Source organism: Gracilinanus agilis, chromosome 2 (genome assembly GCF_016433145.1).
Source record: "Gracilinanus agilis isolate LMUSP501 chromosome 2, AgileGrace, whole genome shotgun sequence".
Lineage (NCBI taxonomy): Eukaryota > Metazoa > Chordata > Mammalia > Didelphimorphia > Didelphidae > Gracilinanus > Gracilinanus agilis.
In genome coordinates this window covers 202,652,193-202,672,264 of record NC_058131.1, presented here as the reverse complement: position 1 = coordinate 202,672,264, position 20,072 = coordinate 202,652,193, and the positions used below count along the sequence as shown (strand labels likewise).

The 20,072-nt window shown below is 38.3% G+C and overlaps 1 protein-coding gene across 1 annotated transcript in view; it reads right to left on the bottom strand.

Moving 5' to 3' along the window:
- The window catches only part of DCDC2C (doublecortin domain containing 2C), a 133,035-nt gene that overhangs the window by 86,357 nt on the left and 26,606 nt on the right, over positions 1-20,072 (bottom strand). Inside the window, exon 5 of the mRNA XM_044659566.1 lies at positions 9,961-10,003. Within this exon, the coding sequence (XP_044515501.1) occupies positions 9,961-10,003 (43 nt within the window). The remainder of the gene's footprint in view (positions 1-9,960; positions 10,004-20,072) is intronic.

Sequence of the window (20,072 nt, the reverse complement as noted above, 5' to 3'; positions counted from 1 at the left end):
GGTGCAACTGGGTAGCTCAGTGGATTGAGAGCCAGGCCTAGAAACAGCAGTCCCTGGGTTCAAATCTGACCTCAGATACTTCCTAGCTGTGTGATCCTGGGCAAGTCATTTAACCACCAACACACTTAGCCCTTACCACTCTTCTGCCTTGGAATCAATACATAGTATTGATTCTAAGATGGAAGGTAAGGTTTTTAAAAAACAAAATAAAATAAAAGTACAGCTAACATCCCTTTCGTCCTATTTTGTCTCAAAAAAGAATCATGCAAAGTTGAACTCCCTTGTCATCCCCAGAGGCTCAGTTCAAACTTCAGCTAGCAGGACACAGGTACTGAGGAAGTTTTCTAGAGTGCTTGGTAAGTGACAAGCTAAGCAGGACAAAGAAAGATTTTATTTCTGATAAAGGGAAATATTACATTAGTGAATCAAACAGAATTACAAAGAAAATGGGTATATTAGAATATGTTGGAGAGGACCCCTTATTTTTTTCATGTTGAGACATGTAACAATTATCTCCAACAACACAGACTAGAAACTCATCTGTATTTCATATAGAACGTTGCCTGATTTCCCATAATCATTCAGTAATATATATCAGAAGCAGTTTTTGAATACACGTCTCCCAGACTCCAAGGCTACCTCCCCTTTATTCACTATACCATGCTTCACATCACTTGTCTCTGCTCCTCTGTTTACAAATTCTTTAAGACTGAGATTATAGAATGTATCATATCCCTTTCAGAAAAAAATTTAGAACAAAGAATATCAATGCTGAAAAGGACCTCAGTACAGTAACACCATTCTCAAATGGGAATGGACTTCTATCAGCTGCCTATTGACTTTGAAAACCACACATTTATATTATCTGTGTTGTATTATATTTTTATCTACTTTGTTAAGCATTTATCAATTACATTTTTAAACCCTTAACTTCTGTGTATTGGGTCATAGGTGGAAGAGGTGGGCAATGGGGGTCAAGTGACTTGCCCAGGGTCACACAGCTGGGAAGTGTCTGAGCCCGGACTTGAACCTAGGACCTCCCATCTCTAGGCCTGACTCTCAATCCACTGAGCTACCCAGCCGCCCCCTATCAATTACATTTTAATCTGGTTGGGTAGCACTAGGTCCCATGAATTTGACACCTCAATCTGAAATCACAGAGCGTAAGTTGAAAGAGACCTAGTCCAAGTGCCTTAATTTACATATGTGAACATTAAAGCCCAGAGGAGTTAAATAACTTGACCAACATCACACAATTAGTAAATAGGAAAGGCAGATTTTGAACCTAATCTTTTGATCCCAAATCTAGCTGTTCTCTTTTCCACTATTCCATTCTGCTCCTCACTCTCCTATCTGTATATGTGTTTATAAATGTCTGGGAAATTAAGAATAAATTCTATTCACAAAGGCAAAAAATTTGTTATTTTGGTGTGCTCTCTCAATGAAGTTTCATTGTGTTAACCTCCCACTCTATTTAAAATACCATTTACAGAAAATAAATCCAAGGAATGCTGTGTTTTGCTCTCTGTAGCACTCTAAGACATATTATTAATTTCTATACTGAGCCTATTTCAATCAATCTTGTTATAGTTTAATGCTATTATAATGGATTATCTTTCTCAGGCACATGAAAATCAGTTTCCCAAGATAATTTGGGCTGAATTAGATCATTTGTCTAATTGAAGAATGGTAACAACCTATCATGGAGTCAATCCATCCTCATGTATACAATGACATGAGCTGCAGGCAAAAGGCATTTCACTTTTCTCCCAAGTGGATCTGTTGATTCCAAGGGGATTTTTGAGACTCCAGTGCAGGATCTGAACATTTATTAAAGTAGAAACCAAGCTAACATTTGAACTTGGGCATTGCATCTTTATGCTGCTGGAAGATGACAAGAAACTCTTTATTGTGAGGTACTGTTGAAGCCTTGAAATTATTAGCCTGAAAATATCAATTGCAAAATATTCATCTTACCTTGAGCTTTTTACATTGGAGAATCCATTATTAAAGTGTGATTTCTCGGTCTTTTCACATATACTTGTAAACGTATACATGTGTTTGCACTTATATGGGATTTAAAGGAAACTAGAAAATACAGTAGGTGGTTATGAGGATATAGAGTATTCAAAGCATGGGGAACAGACAGAAAAAACTGCTAGAGCTGAGAGATGTAGTGTCTTGTTCAAGAACAGCCGGGGGGTCAATATCACTGGATCAAAGAGTATGTAGTAGGGAATAAGGTATAAGAAGACAAGAAAGGTAGGAGGGGGATAGATTGTAACTGGCTTTGAACAACAAACAAAGGATTTTGTATTTGATCCTGGAGGCAACTCTGAACCACTGGAGTTTATTGAGTAGAAGGGACGACAGAGTCAGACTTGTGTTTTAAGAAATTTGCTTTATTTTGGCTGAATGGAAGATGGATTGGAGTGGGAGGAGACTAGTCAGGCAGAACCACCAGCAGACTATTGCAATAGTTCAGACATGAGGTGATGAGGGGCTGTACTAGAGTGGTGGCAGAGTGAAAAGAGAAGGGGGGTTGTGGGGGGCAAACTTGAGAAATGATGAAAAGTAAAATTGTCAGGCCACAGCCACAGATTGGACATGGGAGGAGTGAGAGATAATGAGAGGTCCAGGATGACTCTTAGGCTGCAAGCTTAGGAGACAGACTAGAAGGATAATGTTGTCTTCTATAGTAATAGGAAGGGTAGGAAAGAGGAAAGTTTTAGGGGAAAGATAATGAGTTCCATTTTTGATCTGTTCAACTTAAAATGTCTATACTGGACATCCAGTTCAAGATATCTGAAAAGCAGTTGGAGCTGCAAAACTAGAGGTCAGCAGGGACAGGATGGGTAGATTTGAGAATCTTCAGCGCAGAGATATTAATAAAATCTGTGTGAGCTGATGATATCACCAAGAGAGAGGCGAAGTTCAAAGACAGAATCCTGTGGGATATCTACAATTAAAAGGCACAATCTGGATGAGGATCGAACAAAAGAGACTGAATAGGAGTGGCCAGATAGGCAGGAGGAGACCAGAAGAGAATGGAGCACAAAAACCTAGAAAAAGGAGAATATCAAGGGGAGGGTGATTACTAATGTCAAAAGCTGTGGATCAAGAAGAATGAAATTTGAGATAGGATCACTGGATTTAACTTCTAAAAAAATCATTGGTAACTTTGGAGAAAGCAGTTTGGGTGGAATAATGTCTGAAGCTGGATTATAAGGGGTTAAGAAGGGAGTGAGAGGGAGGAAAAGTGGAGGCATCTATTAAAGATGACCTTTTCAAAGAATTTTTTTGCTCACAAAAGGCAGAGGAGATATAGAACAATGGTTAGCAAGAATAAATAGATCAAGTGATTTTTTTTATAATGGGAGAAATATGCAAATGTTTGTAAGCTAAAGAGAATGAGCAGGTACAGGGGAGAGATCGAAAATGAGTAATGAGGGGGTGGGAGGCATCTGGGTGACCCAGTGGATTGAGAGTCAGGCTTAGAGACAAGAAATCCTAGGTTCAAGTCTGACCTCAGACACTTCTCTCAGCTGTGTGACCCTGGGCAAGTCACTTAACCCCCATTGCCTAGCCCTTACCACCTCCTCTTCTGCCTTGAAACCAATACACAGTATTGATTCCAAGATGGAAGGGTAAAGGTTTTTTTAAAAAAAATGAATAATTGGGTGAGAGTGCTAGGGAGGGTAAGGGGAGAGAATCTGTTGAAAGCAAAGGAAAGGAATAGGATCACTTGAACAGATAGCAGGGTTAGCCTTGGTAAAGAGTACAACTACTTCATCGTGAGGGAGGAGATAGTAGCAGAAGGCATCTATCTGAGAGATATGAAATAAGGAAGAGAGAAGAGAAATGTCACAGCAAATGTCCTCAATTTTTTCTACAAAATATTAGGCAAAGTTCTTAGCTGAGAGTGACCAAGTCCACCTCTACAATCCCTCCCAGAAAAACTAGGACACCAGTCATTAACCTAATTCCTAAAGTACATTTTTAAAAATTACTATTATTTTAAGCTATTTTATTTTCCCAATTATAACAACAATTTTCAGCATATATTTTCTGAAATTATACAATCCAAATTTTCTCTCTCCTTTCCCTCACCCCTGCTGGAATTGGTAAGCAATTTGACATGGATTATATTTTTGTATTATCATTCAAAACATACTTCCATATTGGTCATTGTTGTACAAGAATATGCTTATGAAACCAAAATCCCAAAATAAAAACATAAACTAATATGAAAAATCATATGCTTTTATTTCCATTTTGACTCCAATAGTTCTTTCTCTGGAAGTGTCATAAATCTTGAGAATTGTCCTAGATCAGTGATTCCCAAAGTGGGCTCTACTGCCCCCTGGTGGGTGCTGCAGTGATCTAGGGTAGCGGTGATGGCCACACTTTTTTTGTATTACATTCTATTCTGAGTTTAATAAATAGTTTCATAATTTCCAGGGGGGCACTAAGTAATATTTTTTCAGGAAAGGGGCCAGTAGGCCAAAAAAGTTTGGGAACCACTGTCCTAGATCATTGTATTCCTGAGAGAAGCTAAGCCTTTTACAGTTGATCATCTAAAGAACACTTTGTAAGGTCATTATGTCCTCAACTCCTTGCTCCCTTGCCACCATGAATGCCCAATTCCCATATCTCCAGCAAATCACTGCTAGAATGTCCTACAGCCCAAGTCCCATCAGTTTCCAACCTGAATTGGACTCCATTCTCTCCTCCTTACTCCCAAACTCACTCATGGTCAAAATAACAGCCTTCATAACTCCCTCTATTGTTTTTAGCAATGCTTAGTTGTGGAAGTGGGCTAGGAAAGAAGATGAATAGCTGCTGACCCATCCCCACAATCTCTTCTATCAAAAGCCCCACCTACCCGTCCAGTCGTAGAAGATGGTATCCAGTGCTTTACAGTTCTCTGAAAGAAAACATTTAGGAACAGTGAGACATTCTTATTCTTCTTATAATCTAGATGCTGCCCCTTTCAAATTTCATTCTTTTTTTTATAGATTTTTTTAAACCCTTAACTTCGGTGTATTGTCTCATAGGTGGAAGAGTGGTAAGGGTGGGCAATGGGGGTCAAGTGACTTGCCCAGGGTCACACAGCTGGAAAGTGGCTGAGGCTCGGTTTGAACCTAGGACCTCCTGTCTCCAGGCCTGACTCTCACTCCACTGAGCTACCCAGCTGCCCCTTCAAATTTCATTCTTAAAGCTCACTTTGCCTATTTAAAACAAATGAGAGAAGTCAACTGCTTTATTACTAAAAGGCTATACTACCCATCTTCTTCTGGCATTCCATCTCAGCGATTAATGTATCTAATTGTTCAACAATAAGCATATAAAGTCTTGGATGTTGCTACGTACATATGATTTCATGATTCAGCCAATATTATTATTTTCCACAACTCAAGAATATTCTCTGCTAAAGCATGAAGCTATGATCCAAAATAGTAGGGAGAAGACCCACACTGGTAACATCACAGCATAGTACATCAGAGTGGGAGCATCAGATTTGAGATAGGGAACTCAAATTCAAATCCTGCCTCACAGTGTGTGACAGGTAAGCTACTTATCCCTTCTGGGATTAGTCTCCTAATCTAAAAAATGAACTTGGACTAGATGACTGCTAAAGACCCTTCCATATCTACCAATGTGATTTTGTAGGGAAGGTGTATCTTTGAAAATATCAAAGTAAATAATCCCCTGGCTACCAGGCTTATTGTATGAAGGAAGGGAAAGAGAAAGAGAATAAGCACTTATTATTCAACTATTTCAGTCCTAACTGTTTGTGACTCCATTTGGAGTTTTCTAGGCAAGGATACTAGAGCCATTTCCTTTTCCAGATCATTTTACAGATGAAGAAAGTGAAGCAAAAGGGATTACATGACTTGCACAGGGTTGACACAACTAGTAAGTGTCCAAGGTCCAATTTGAACTCATGTCTTCCTGACCCTAAACCCAGCACTCTATCCACTACACCTCCTAGGTCTCCCTAAACATTTTCTAAGCAATTGCTAGGTTCCAGGTACCATATATGCTCAGTACTTTACAAATATTATTTAATTTGACCCTCACAACATCCTGTAGGGAAAGTGCTGTTGTTGTCTCCATTTTACAGTTGAGAGGAATATGACAAAAACAAAGCCTGAGTGACTTGTCCAGAGTCACAAAACCAACAAGTATCTGAGGTCAGATTGAACTCAGGTTCTCCTGACTTCGGATCCAGCACACTATTCATCTGGCTGTGCTAGTTTGGTCAAAGTACAAGACATTTTCTCATTCTCCAGTTGTTAGTGCTCTCTCCCAAAATCCAACCCCAAAATATTTCGTATTTACTTCTCTGTGCACTTCTTCCTAGTAAATAGTAGACTCTTTTAAGGCAGAAATACATATATTTTTGTCTTGGCATCCCCAGAACCTAACACAATGCTCTGGCCCTTAGTAAGTATCTAATAAATGGTTATTGAATTCAACTGAAATCATCTGTTCAGAGCCTTTTTTTGTTTTTCTATCAATGCATGTTAGCAACTATTCTAAAACGTGTAGTCTTCGAGAATTACCTGAGATATTGAAAAAGATTGTGACTAGCCCAGTATTAGAAATAAGATTTGAACCCAGGGCTTATCCTGTAGAGAAGCCAATTACCTATACATTATGACACACTGGTTCTTCCAAGTCTTCTTACATCTTATTTTCTTCCCAAGGTGCCTTACCCTTCATTTTTTTCTTCTTCTTCCTCATCAAATTCCTTTATAAATAACCTTTACTTAGTATTAAGGATGTCTTAAGTGCTTTCCACATTATACTTCAGAAATCTGATCCCTTATCATCTCATTCACTTGGTTACCATGACAGCAGCAAAACTAATTATGAGGAAAAGCCATCATCATCATTATTTTGGGGCAAATTTTTATACAATTCAAATACATTCAAGCAATTGCACTCAGGGATAGCTCACTGTTTTGTTCATAAAAGAATTCTTAATGATGATGATGCAAGACTTGTAGTACAACAGAATTGCATTGTGCTATGGCTTCCCATAAATCTGTTTGATACTAAAAGCAAACAATATACAGAAAGGCCATATGGACTTGGCATATGTCACATTTGGGGTTCTCACCCTTTTTTGGGTAAGATCAAAATTGGGTTTCTACCAAATATTTTCATCTAGACTTTGGGATAGAAATTGAAAATGGCATTTTTGTTTGTTGCTGCAATTCAGAATTCAAAAATGTCCACATTTTCATGGAGAATCAAATCTTTAAGAGATAGCAAGCCATAGAAACCTCAGCTGATATCTGTTCCCAGATACCCTTTTTGCATACATAACACTTCGCAGATAGAGAAGCCCATACACAAGTCTCTATTTTCCTAAAGCAGGGATTTTTAACCTATGATACATGATACATGAAGCCCCAAAGGACCCCTGGATGGATTTCAGGAGCTCTATGAATGTGGATAGGAAAAAAAATAAATCTTTATTTTCACCAACCTCTAACTAAAATTTAGAATTTCCATCAATTATTTAAAAATATTATTGTGAGGAGTCAATAGGCATTATCAAACAGCCAATGGTTGACTCAAAAAAGATTAAGAACCCTGCTCTAGATGGATTTTTTTTTCATTTTTCATCAGACTAGGTGTGAAATATCTTGCAAAGACACTTGAAAATTGGCAGCAGCAATCTTGAGTATAGTGTAGAGTTTAACATATTCACTTTGGGTCTTGGAAACAAATGAGAAAAGAGAAATTAAAAACAGAAGGATGGTAAAGGGAACACATTGCCATAGAACAGTGGTTCCCAACCCTGAACCAAGACTCAAACTGAAGACTCTGAGGGCCTACAAAAGGCTCAAGAAACTTCTGGAAAGTTTCAAAAAAAGAGCTAAGTGTATTTGAATTGTTCTCTGGGTCACAGGTATAGCCAATGAGAGCCCTCTCCTGGTCCCATCCATTTCCCTCTCTCTTCTCAATCCAGAAAGCAGAATCCAACTCTAAGATTGGTCATGATGGCATCTGACCTTTCCAAAAGGCACCTATATTAGGTCTTTAATGTTTTCCACAGGCAAAAACCTTGCAAAGATAAAGCTGGGAATAAGGAGTAAAAGGGACAGAGTATGGTAAGAATAGTGATTTGACCTCGGAATATCCTAGTTTGAATTATTAGTTCTGCCAATAACTAGTTTATGTAACTTAGCCAAGTTATGGTTACCTCTGTATCAGTTTCCTCATCTACAAGCTTAGAGGATGATTAGGTGATCTCCAGGGTCCCTTGGATTTGTGAGGGAGATGAACTGATTTTTCAATCTTTTCTTAGACATTTGTTAGTCACTATATGACCATAGATGATCACATAACATCTTCTCAGTCTCATTTTCTTCATCTGTATGTATATAAAGTAGTTAACTAACCTTAAGGTTCTAGCATGCAACATATAAAAATTCTAACATGTAAATTTTATCTATAATGGTTTTTTGTTATTTCCCAAATTAGAGAGAGGCATCTATAAGCTCAGTATGTGGAAAAAATTGCTAATGATTAGAGCTATCTAAAAGTGGAATGGATTTTCTTGGGAAATAAGGATTTCTCATCAACAGAGGTATTCACATAGAGATTGAATGACTATTAGTTAAGGAATTTATCAAAGAGATTCTTGTTCAGGTATGGGTTGAATTAGATGAAATCTGAAGTCTTTATCACCTCTGAAATTCTATGGCTCTATGAATTGCCACAGTTGGTTCTAGTTCTTCTTCCATAAGAAGAGTGGAATGCTATTCTGAAGATTCAGATAAGATCACACCAACAATTTTAATAACCAAACAACTTCTAAACCCTATGGAGACCTAGCAGTGAGGATTTGCTGATTCATACAAAACAATAAGTCTATTGTCTTTCTAAGTCAGATCTCAAATGCCCAACTACACAAGTTTAACCTAGCACTTTGCTTACCATGAAGTCAAGATGGCACCTGAGTCATCAGAATATGGCCAGGAATACATCCAGATCATATATCCCCAGAAAATTCTTCCTTGTCACAAAATATCTATAATGTAATTTAACTCTATTAATGGCCCCTAATTTTATCATCTTCTGGTGCAAGAGTGTCCCTGGGCCTTCAAAGTCTTTGGAGTGAGAAAAGACAATTCCAATTACATAAGAGATGTCCCAGCCTCACAGTTGTGCCAAGATTCAGTTTAATTAAAATAAGTTATCTCTAACTCTAATAACCTTTCACCTTCTTATCAAAACTTTTTTGAATAGACACACACTATACAGTTCTATTGTTAGAAGATCTATTTTAGAGATTTTTGTTACTTCCCATCTGTGAAAAAAAAAGCTATTAGTATGCATGACTGTGGATTATATATCTGCTGTGCAAGCATCTATCTAGCTATGTGTGGGGAGGTTCAATGACTAAAGAATTATTTTGGTCAGAGCAACACATAAAACCATATACATATGGTTAGGCTCTAAAGAGGTTGGTATCTCATCAGTAGAAAGAATAACCAAGGAAATCATGGATCTTTAAGACCTTAAATTATGACTTAATGAACTGCAGCATATTTGTTTCTCTTTTTGTTATAGATAACTCTTTTTAAAAGCATAGTCTTGACCATGAAAATCCACTGCACTGCAGCCAGGCAGTATTGTCCAAGATCATAGAAGGTAGATGGAGGAAAACTAGTGGGAGTCCATTTTGCAGGATAAGGATGAAGATGGAGCAGAACTCAAACTACTGAGTCTCAAAATGACTAAGCTAGTAACTTGCTTTGGGCCTCTAATGAAGTTAACAGCAAAAAAATGGACACTGTCCATCTGTTTAATCAAAATGTTTAGTGATTCTCCTATAGAAGCCAGATAGTTTTGAGATAGATACGACAATAGTGATTATAATGACAATTGTAAAAAGTACTTCTAATAATTATATTCTTTAAAAAAATTAATACTTACTTTTTTCTTTCTTCGTGGGTTCTTTTCACATTCAGCATACCTTCTAAAACACAAAGTATGTGTCAGACTGAAATTCAGTATATCTTAAACATATCTTTTATAAAAGAGTTCACAAAAGTTTCCCCCTGAAACACTAAGGTGATAGATACTATTAAAACTCAGTGGGGTGGGGCAGTAAGGTTGCTCATATCGAGAGCCAGGCCTAGAGATGGGAGGTCCTGGTTTCAAATCTGGTCTCAGATATTTCCCTGGATATGGAACCTTGGGCACTACCCCATTTGCCTAGCCCATAAGAGACAAGGTAAGAGTTCAACAGAAAACTAATGATGTTGCTATTTCTATGGCTTTGACATTTCCCTCAGATCAAGAGAGGAGAATATAACAATATGGAAAGCAATTATGCTTGACCACCATCCTCAGTCTTTGCAGGAAGCACCACTGAGGGCAATGACACAAAAAGGGCTTGCCTGTGGCAAGAAGGATTTAGGATGGAAATCATTAAGTCATTATTTATAGAAACTGATAACGTGTCTGAAGAAGCAACTGAGGCAGTCTATGGAACCATCTTTCCTTTAGTCCAAATAGGATGGATTCACATGACCAAAGGCTTCCTCATCTATAAAATTGGAGAACTAGACTAAATTAGCCACTAAGATCCTTCCCAGCTCCTCTAAACCCTAAAGTCTTTAATAATTTGGGCAGCTGGGTAGAATAGTGGGCAGAACACCAAGCCTGAAGTCAGGAAGACCTGAGTTCAAATCTAGCCTCAGGCAATTACTAGCTAGGTGACTCTGGACATACCATGCATAAGATCCATGGTGTATCCTATATTATTTACATATACATAGATACAATCTTATCTTTTTTTAGCCTTTGACCATCTGTCTTAGAATCAATCACTCAATTCTATTTGCCTCAGCTTCTGTATCTGTAAAATGAGCTGAATCCATTTTTTTCCAAGTAAATCCAAATGGGATCATGAAGAACTGGACATGACTGAAACAACTCTATCACAAGAACAAGACTACTTTAGTGATTTAAACATCACTTAGCCTAAAGACAGGGGCATGGCTCTCTCAAGATCTCTTCCAATTTTAAATTTCTCTCCTTTTCCCTCATCAAAAGCCCCACAAAAATATTGTGCACCTGGGAGAGAAACAAAGATGTTCATCCTCTATCTAAGGTACCTCAAAATTTAGCTACAAACTCTTCCCCAAAAAATTTATAGATTTAGTTCTGGAATGGACCTCAGAAGCCATCTGGTTTAACCTCTTCATTTTAATGATTAGATAATTAAGGTATTTCAGCAAGTCTTGATTATTACATTTGAAATGCTTTCTGCCCTGTGATACCCAGTGAGAAGGGAAATCCTTTTGTCCTTTTTCCCCTGCTTTGAATGTTAAATGCATCATAACCTCTTAATGATAGTGTTCGGCCATAAAAAGTCATCACAAGTTATGCCCATATCTGCATTCTCTCCTTTAAGAGTATAAGCTTTAGGAGTCTGGGCTCAATAATCATTTGCTAAGTACCCACTATGTGCAAAACACTGTGCTAGGAACATGAGACTCTACAAAAATAATTAAGATATGACTGATTCCTATGCTCATGTGCTTTACAATCTAGCAGGGCAAATTAGGGATTTGACACATATGAAATATGTTATAAATATATGAATGCCATTTATGTGATCTATGTCCATATAACCTGAATCCATATGAGAATATGCTAAGTAGTATTGAATCCCGTGCTATGCTTTTAGGATATATTAAGCAGGTTCATATTCCAGTTAATTTTGTTCACTTTATATCAAGGTTCAATTGGATTCTCAGTGACTAGCATTTATCATCTTCCCTATGGATTTAACAGTCAAATGTGGTTGTCTCTTTGCAGTATAGTTTGTTATTTGTGGGTATAAGATTTTATTGTGTAAGATAGATACATATATATATGCATATCTTTCATGCATAAGATATGTACATACATATATGTGTATGTACATGTCTCATGTATGTGATATAGAACATATATAATTTATAAGACATATCATGGATAAGATCCATGGTGTATCATACATTATTTACATTTATATCTATACAGTCACATCATTTTTTTAACCCTTAACATCTGTCTTAGAATCAATACTGTGATAATGAGAATAAATCTACCTTTAACCATTCTTAAATCTAATCACGAAAAGTGTAAACAACTCCACTTAATTTTCAAGTGGGAAAGTCTGTGACCCATGTGTGCAAAAATGGGTGATGAATCAGAATTGACTGACTGCCTCCTGGGCAGTCCTAAGAAAAGCATCTGTTGTGATTGAACACGTAAACTAGGAGGACGGCACAGGAAGTGACACAAAAGAAGACCCTTTCAAAGAGAGTTCAGTGAGTTCAGCCTTTTTCTTCTTGTTCATTGCTTGAATATGGAGGAGCTCTGACTGGGACCCTGAGACCTTGGTGAGACTTTTCTTAAATCTTTCCCTTAGAACTACACATGGTGAGTGAAAAAGACTGACTGACTACCTTAACTTCCCTGGAGGTACTAGCCTCTGGGATGTTCCCTTGATTGGGAAAAGCCCTCATGGCTAAACCCCTTGATTACTGACTTTTAGGCTCTCCAACTGGGCCTCTCAAGCCCTGCTGGAGTAAAGCCCAGACTTGAATACAAATCTAGTTGTCAGATCTCTTACTCTACCCTCTTCTTATCTCTCTACTTCCACTCTCTCCTATATTTTGTAAACAAATTACTAAAATCATCTTGGGAATTGGTATTTATTCAGTTCCTTGGCAACCATACCTTTAAATATTAATATAGCCAATCAAAAAAAAAAAAAAACCTCTTTTCCCTCTTACAATACTAAGTATTGGTAAGTGTGGTAATGGCTAAGCAACTGGGGATAAGTGACTTGCCTAGAGTCAAAACAGCTAGGAAGTGTCTGAGGCCAGATTTGAACCCATCTCCAGGTCTGGCTCTCAATCCACGCAGTCACCTAGCTGCCCCCCTCACATCTTTTAGATGTCTATGGATATATGTACCTGACAAGCTATACATACAAATGATATTGTCTCTTTGCAGAATAGCTTGTCAGATATATGTGTGTGAAAACATAGGAACATTTTTAAATGTACATATAAAAAAGATATATATGTATCACATTTACATGGATAACTTGTCAGATGCCTACATTTGTACACATGCGCACAGACCAACTATACAAAGTAGCATTAGTTATGGTACATTGTAAGAGACAATTCAAAAGAATGTGGAAGGTGAGTATTCCCATTTGCTTCCATCCTTGACAATCACTTTTCTACCAGGGTGGGCTTAAAATCCAGCCGTTTCTTCATCAAAACCTAATGTTTCCCAGATTGATTCAATGTGACAAGTATTTATTAAGCACCTCCCTCTATGCAATGAACAATGCTGGGCAGCAGGGGTACAAAGGCAAAATTTAAACAGACCCTACCTACCCTCAAGCTTTCCCTAGAGGGAACACGAACACAAAAATGGTCAATACAAAGTAACTCCAAAAGGTGGAGGGAGGACTCAAAACTTGGGCTGAATCAGGAAAGGCATCATGGAAAAATTGTAGCAGCCAGGCTGAGTCTCAAAGGAAGCTACAGATGACAGAGAGGAGGCAGAAGTGAGAGTGGAGTACCCTCACCTAGGCACGAGGATAATACAAAGAATGATGGGATAATATATGCTTCTGCATGTGTACATATATATGCCATATATATACATATATATCTTATCTAATCCTCACAGCAGGGAGGACACACAATACTTTCTTTTATTTTTTATAGACACTGAAACTGAAGAAGGAGATTGTGCCCTGGACCAAGGTTACCTGGATATCAGCAAAGTTGAGATGAGAACCTACATTGCTTAAATACTAGCCTAAAGGTCAGTTCACTATATGACATCATCACGTGGAGAAATATGTCATAGTCATAAGTTTAGACCTGGAAGGAACCTTAAAGACCATTAGGTCTGGCTCCCTTATTTTAGAAATAAGGAAATTGAAGCCCACTGGAGTTAAGTGACTTGCCCAGGATCCGATGGGTAATAAATACCAGAGTCAGGAATCCACCTCAGTCTCCAATCTGGTGCTCTGCCATATGAGTAAGTGAGGGTATGTGCAAGTACAATGTAGAGCACCAGAAAAGAACAAGGAAAGTTTTCTCCAGCAGAGCATTTATTAAGTGCCAACTCTAGTAAGCTTTGTGTTGTGTTGTACGTAGGAAAAAAGGTAAAAAATGCAGTCCCTTAGGTCATATTCCAACAAAGAAGTGGGAGAAGGAAGAAGAATATCTAGAGAAAAGCTCTTTCAACTTAATTCCACAGCCTCAGCTAATCCTGTAAGGACAGTGTTTGAACAACACTATCCCATGACAGGAGAAGGGGCAGTCTGCAATCAACTAGTCAGTCAATGCAATCAGCAGTTGACAAGGCATATCTGGACTTGTCAAAGAGGCTGGCAAGGCCCCAGCCATCTGCCTGGAAATCAAATTGCCAGAGGACTAACCATCAGGAGACACAGCACACTAGGCTGCCTTAAAGAGATTTTATTGCAAAAACATTACCTAGCCTAAAGTAGATAACATAAAATAACACAGGCCAGCAGGAAGACAGGATATCTCCCATGGAGACACCGACCCTGGATACTGTGCCTACAATACTATTTCACACTTTCCAAATGTACTTTCTAGCCCAGAGAAGGCCCTTCCTGAGCACAACTGAACCAAATAAATATATAAACCAAGCACCCCCACACGCTGACTCCACTACAAATAGACTGACCAACCTAAAATCATCCATCCATTGCCACAATCAGATGGAAAATGACAGATATTTTTCTTTCTTTGATAGAATGACCATTAAGAAACTTGACAGAAAAAATAGCCATAGGAAAAGGCTCCAGCAAACCTACTAATGCTTCCACTATATTTCAAACACACCAATCAAGGCCAAGCAATCTGCAGCCCACAATTCCACAGAGAGATTTTACAGGAACTGCTTAACTCAGCAGAGCCTGAAAGACATGAAAACCCATCACAGGGTGGGAATCAGGAGTCAGTGCCTATTTGTTCTAAATTACTGGGGATACAGGCTACAGCAAGGAAGCCTCAGGCTGGGCCTCACTGGTCAGTGTGAGGTAGAGTGAGAAAGTGACCCAAGGATGCCACAACTCTGAATCACAAGAAAGATTCCTAAAAGCAGTGTGGTATAGAAAGTGGAAATACTGGCTTTAACATCAGGAGGCTTAGATTAAAGTGCTGGTTCCAGAACTCCACTTGACTACATCTCTGGTCATCTCTATGCAAGTAATCCCTTCAAAGACGTTGTTCACAGCCCATCTCTCTTATCTATGACCTCCCGAAAAACCTGCAGAGGGCATCAAACCAACAAAGTGCTAGCCTTCCCCTTGACGTTTCATGGACACCAGTGGTATCCCGGCATCTATCACAGTGCCTAGTACATAGTAGGTTACTTAATAAATGTGTATTGACTAACTGACCAATGGGGCCTGCAGCTGTCCAGTTGTTATCCCATGTTCTTGAAAATGAAAAAGTCAGCTTATCTCTCTGGGTCTTAGCCCCTCATTTGCAAAATGGAAATAAATAACCCAATTTATAGGATTTCTGTAAGGAAAACACTTTGTAAAATGCCATGTGATTTCTTTCACCAGACCTGTGATTTTCATTGGTATAAGAAACTCCCAGTGAAGAAATTCCCTTTGACAATGTTGATCAGCACTTGCCTGGACACTTGAGAGTCTAAGAGAAATGTCTGGGGCATTGGGTCACTTGCCTGGGATCACAAAACTAACAGAAAGTAGTACTTGACTCTAGGTTTTCCTCTGAGACCAGCTTCAGGATCCACTATCAGTCTGACTTGCCTCTTAAAAACAGAAATCCTGCTCTTCCAAAGTAAGAGATTCTCAAGATAGGTAGTCCCCTTCCATTATGTAAAAGTATTGTTCCACTAAAATTTCACTCTGGAATTTCAATGGGGCATGGAGTTAAATCTGATTTCTTTAAGACTCCATTGGGTAAAAAAATAAAATAAAATAAAATGGCTCTATTGGGGCAGCCAGGTAGCACAGTGGAGAGAGAGCCAGGTTTGGAGTCAGGAGATCCTATGTTCAAATCTGACCTCAGACACTTCCCAGCTGTGTGGTCCTTGGCAAGTCACTTAACCCCCACTGCTTAGCCTTTGAGGTTCTTCTGTCTGAGAAGTGATCCTTAGATAAAAAGTAAAGCTTTAAAAAAAGGCAGCAAAAATTTAAGGTATCCTAAATATAGGCCACAACCACAAAGTGAGAAGTCTTTCAAAGGAAATAGTATAAACCTAGGTTTTTTCAGTACAAATAGTAATTTCTTTAAATAGGTCACATTATTTGAATTCTTACTGTATAGTTGCATTGGGAAGAAACCAACTGTCATATATTACATGATTTTAACTTCAAATAATGCTATTTTAAATACATGCTACCATTGTAAAGAATTCATTATTCACAGTAATGACAAGATATAGCCCTGACTAAAGGCCATAGTCAAGTTTTATCCATGCTAGATTTAAGGGAAAAATAGTATATTTGAACTAATACAGTATTTAGGATCATACATTTCAAACTGAGAGGAGCCTTAGAGAACATCTACTCCAAGCCATATTTTGGAGGTGAGGTGCTACAGCCCATGGAGATTAAATGATTTGCCCAGTCACACAGGTAGTAAAGAGCCAGGATTCAAACCCAGGTCTTCTCATTCTTCTGACTTCTGTACACTTTTCTCCTACTTCCCAAGGCACTACATTTGAAGTTATTTGACCAAAATGCATGGTGTATAGGTAGCTAACTTGTGCACTGAATGTGTAATTCAAGGTCCTGGTGTCAGTTTGACTCCCAATGAAATTTAAAATCAGCCTCTCTCCTTGGGGGAGGTCATCATGTCAGTTGAGATGAAGAGCCATCTAACTAGTCTGGAGTTCAAGGGGCCCTTCAGAGCTCCTTTGGGGCTTTCAAAGCTGAAGTTTTAGTGTTGAAAACTCATCCCACAGATTAAATAAATGAGTGGCATAAATGTTTTTTACTGAACATGCTTTAATATGAAAACCAATTCAACTCTACTAACACTAATTGTGCCCCTACCATGCACTAGGCATTGTGCTGGAGAATGAAGACATTATAGATGATACAGACTGTCTCCTCAAGGAGCTTGAAATCTATGTGGTAAGCATGACTTCTCCAGAAATAAGTTCGAGGCATTACAAGCAGAAATGCAATAGGGTGAGATAAAAGAGCAAAGCAGAATGCTCTAGGAAAAATTGAAAGAACACATTCATCTGAGACTGATGAGGGAAAGCTTCATGGAAAAGGTGATCCACGTAAAGAAGTCTCTCAAAGGGCCAAGATGACAAGGGAGCATAATACAAGCATGAGACATATATGATCTTCAGGAATTCAAGGCATGGAAGAGAATGGAAGAGACTGAAAAATAGCTACTCATCCAGTTTGGTCAGAGCAGGATGGAGAAAAGGAGGTAGAATGAGAAAAGTAGGTTAGAGTGAAATTGTAGACGGCCTTAAATGCCAAAACAAGGAATCTGTATTTCATCCCATAGATTTTTTTTTTTAGCAGAAAGGTGGCATTGTCAGTCCTGTGCTTTAGGAAAACTATCTCGGTAGCTCTATACAGAATGACTTAGGAAGAGAGAAAATAGAGACAGGGAGCAATAGGGATAAAAACTGGATTGCTGATTTCATTTGTACATAGAACTATAGAGAAAATGCCTTCTACCATAGAGGTTGGCATCTTTTCTGCAATCTGAAAGCATGGAGCGTTTAAATGATTTCCTCGGGGTCATACAGCCAGTACATGTAGGAAGTAGAATATCAACATCTTCCTGTCTCTATGGCTAGCTCTCTATCCACTACATCATACTTTCTCCTGGCTTGAAGCAGAGACTAGTCAAAAAGTTATTACAAGACAAATATCTTTTGACTTGGGAACTCTGATCAACACAATGGAATCAACCACCATTCCAGAGGACTCATAAACTATCCACCTCCTGACAGAGAGGTGATGGACTCAGAATAAAGCATATACCTGGGGGCAGCTGGGTAGCTCAGTGGATTGAGAGCCAGGCCTAGAGACAGGAGGTCCTAGGTTCAAATCTGGCCTCAGAAACTTCCCAGCTGTGTGACCCTGGGCAAGTCACTTCACCCCCATTGCCTACCCTTACCACTCTTCTGCCTTGGAGCCAATACGCAGTATTGACCCCAAGACGGAAGGTAAGGGTTTAAAAAAAAGCATATACCTTTTTTAGACTTGGTTAATGCAGAAATTTATTTTGCATGACTCTATATATTTGTATAAAGTTTGTAATGGGTAAGGGGATAATTTAGGAGGGAAAATTCAGAAATAAATTTTTTTTAATTTTTATGAATGTAAAAAAAATTATTGCAATAGAACAGGTGACAAGTGATAAAAGAAAATCTGTGATAGTCAGGTAACTTTGATTATTCTCATTAGCAGGGCCATAACTAGAAATTATTGTTTCTGGAACAAGTGGCTAACAAGGTGGGGAGAAAGAGCTGGATGAAGTCACCTGGAGTGCAGCCTCCAGAGGTAGAAAATGCATCCAAGACAATGCTTTCACTGCCCTCCAAATTTTGATTCCCTAGGACAAAATACCCTTACTCAGTTATTCCTGAAGCTCTTAAATAAACAAAGATAGAGGGGGTTTTCTTCATCTTCCTAAGAAGTTAATATTGTAAAATAAAAATAAATCAGAGAAAAGAACTTTCTAAGTTCATTTCCTTCCTTTTTGTTAAATGGGATAAGGAAGATTGAAGTTTGTTCTCTGCTCAAAAGCCTATCAGAGAAAGAGAGGACAAACTGGGCAGAAAATGCTTTCTAAATTAAGGCATATTCTCTAGGAATACATCTGCTTGACTACAGTGAAATTTCCTTAAGGATGCTTCATCTGTGATTCTGTCCTCGCCCTGCAAATCAAACTGCTTCATTACACTGCTTTTAAAGGACAGTTACCTTCAAGTAGGGCTCTCAGGAAAGAGATGAGGAAACAGGTTCTTGGGTTACATGGCTGTTAGTGCAGGGTGTTGGTGAAGCAACTAAGCTTAAGTGGCTAAACTCTTCTGCCTCAAGGTAAAACCATTAGGTATACCTCATGCATGACTTAACAAAAGATATGTTGACCATTACTCATATTTAATTGTAAGTTCCTACTTGACCTAGTCTATATGTTAAGTCTGAGAGTAATCAAGCTATGAAAGGGAAGAAAAAGCAGTTGCCTTTCTCCCAAACAATGGGATTGGAATTCCTTGTCATGCATCCCATACTCCCAGCACCTTCATTTCCATAAAGATATTCATAAACCCTGTTCAATGAAACTGATAGCAAAGTCTAGCAAATACAATAAATCATAGCTTTATTCAATATAAGCATTGTCAACCAATCTAGGCTCTGAATTTTATATAAGGCAAGTCAACATAAGAAGGTAGCATTTCAAGGTTGAAGAAACATGAGTGAAAGAAAAGAAGTCCTGGGCTTTCATCCTAACTCTGTTACAAACTATGAACATTTAAATGTTACATCACCTCTCTAGATTTTAATTTCCTTACTTGGAGGCAGGGAGTAACCAGAAAAAAAGGCTGGATCTTCAGTCAGATTAGATAATCCCTTAAGACTTTTTCAAGTCTAAAATTTTATTTTTGGCTCCAGAGGTGATATTTCCATTCTCCTTTGGACTACCTGCAATTATGATTCTTCTGAGATTGTAAAGATCCATGGTTCACAGCACTATAGCCATGTTAAAGAAAAACTGCTATTAAAGAATGGACTTATTTAGTTAGCTTGTCTTCATTGCTCTCACCTACACATGTATGTTAGCAAACTGCAGCATATAACTACCAGCAATGTGTGCAGGAGGAGGCATAAAACAAACTTGGACCCAGAGAACAGAAGAAAATCCATGATTCCTACTACTCAGAAAAGCGAACTACAGGTACAAAATATTGTAGACATCATCAGACTGTCATTCTGTAGGTCATTTTTATTCATTATATTTTGTTTTTTAAAA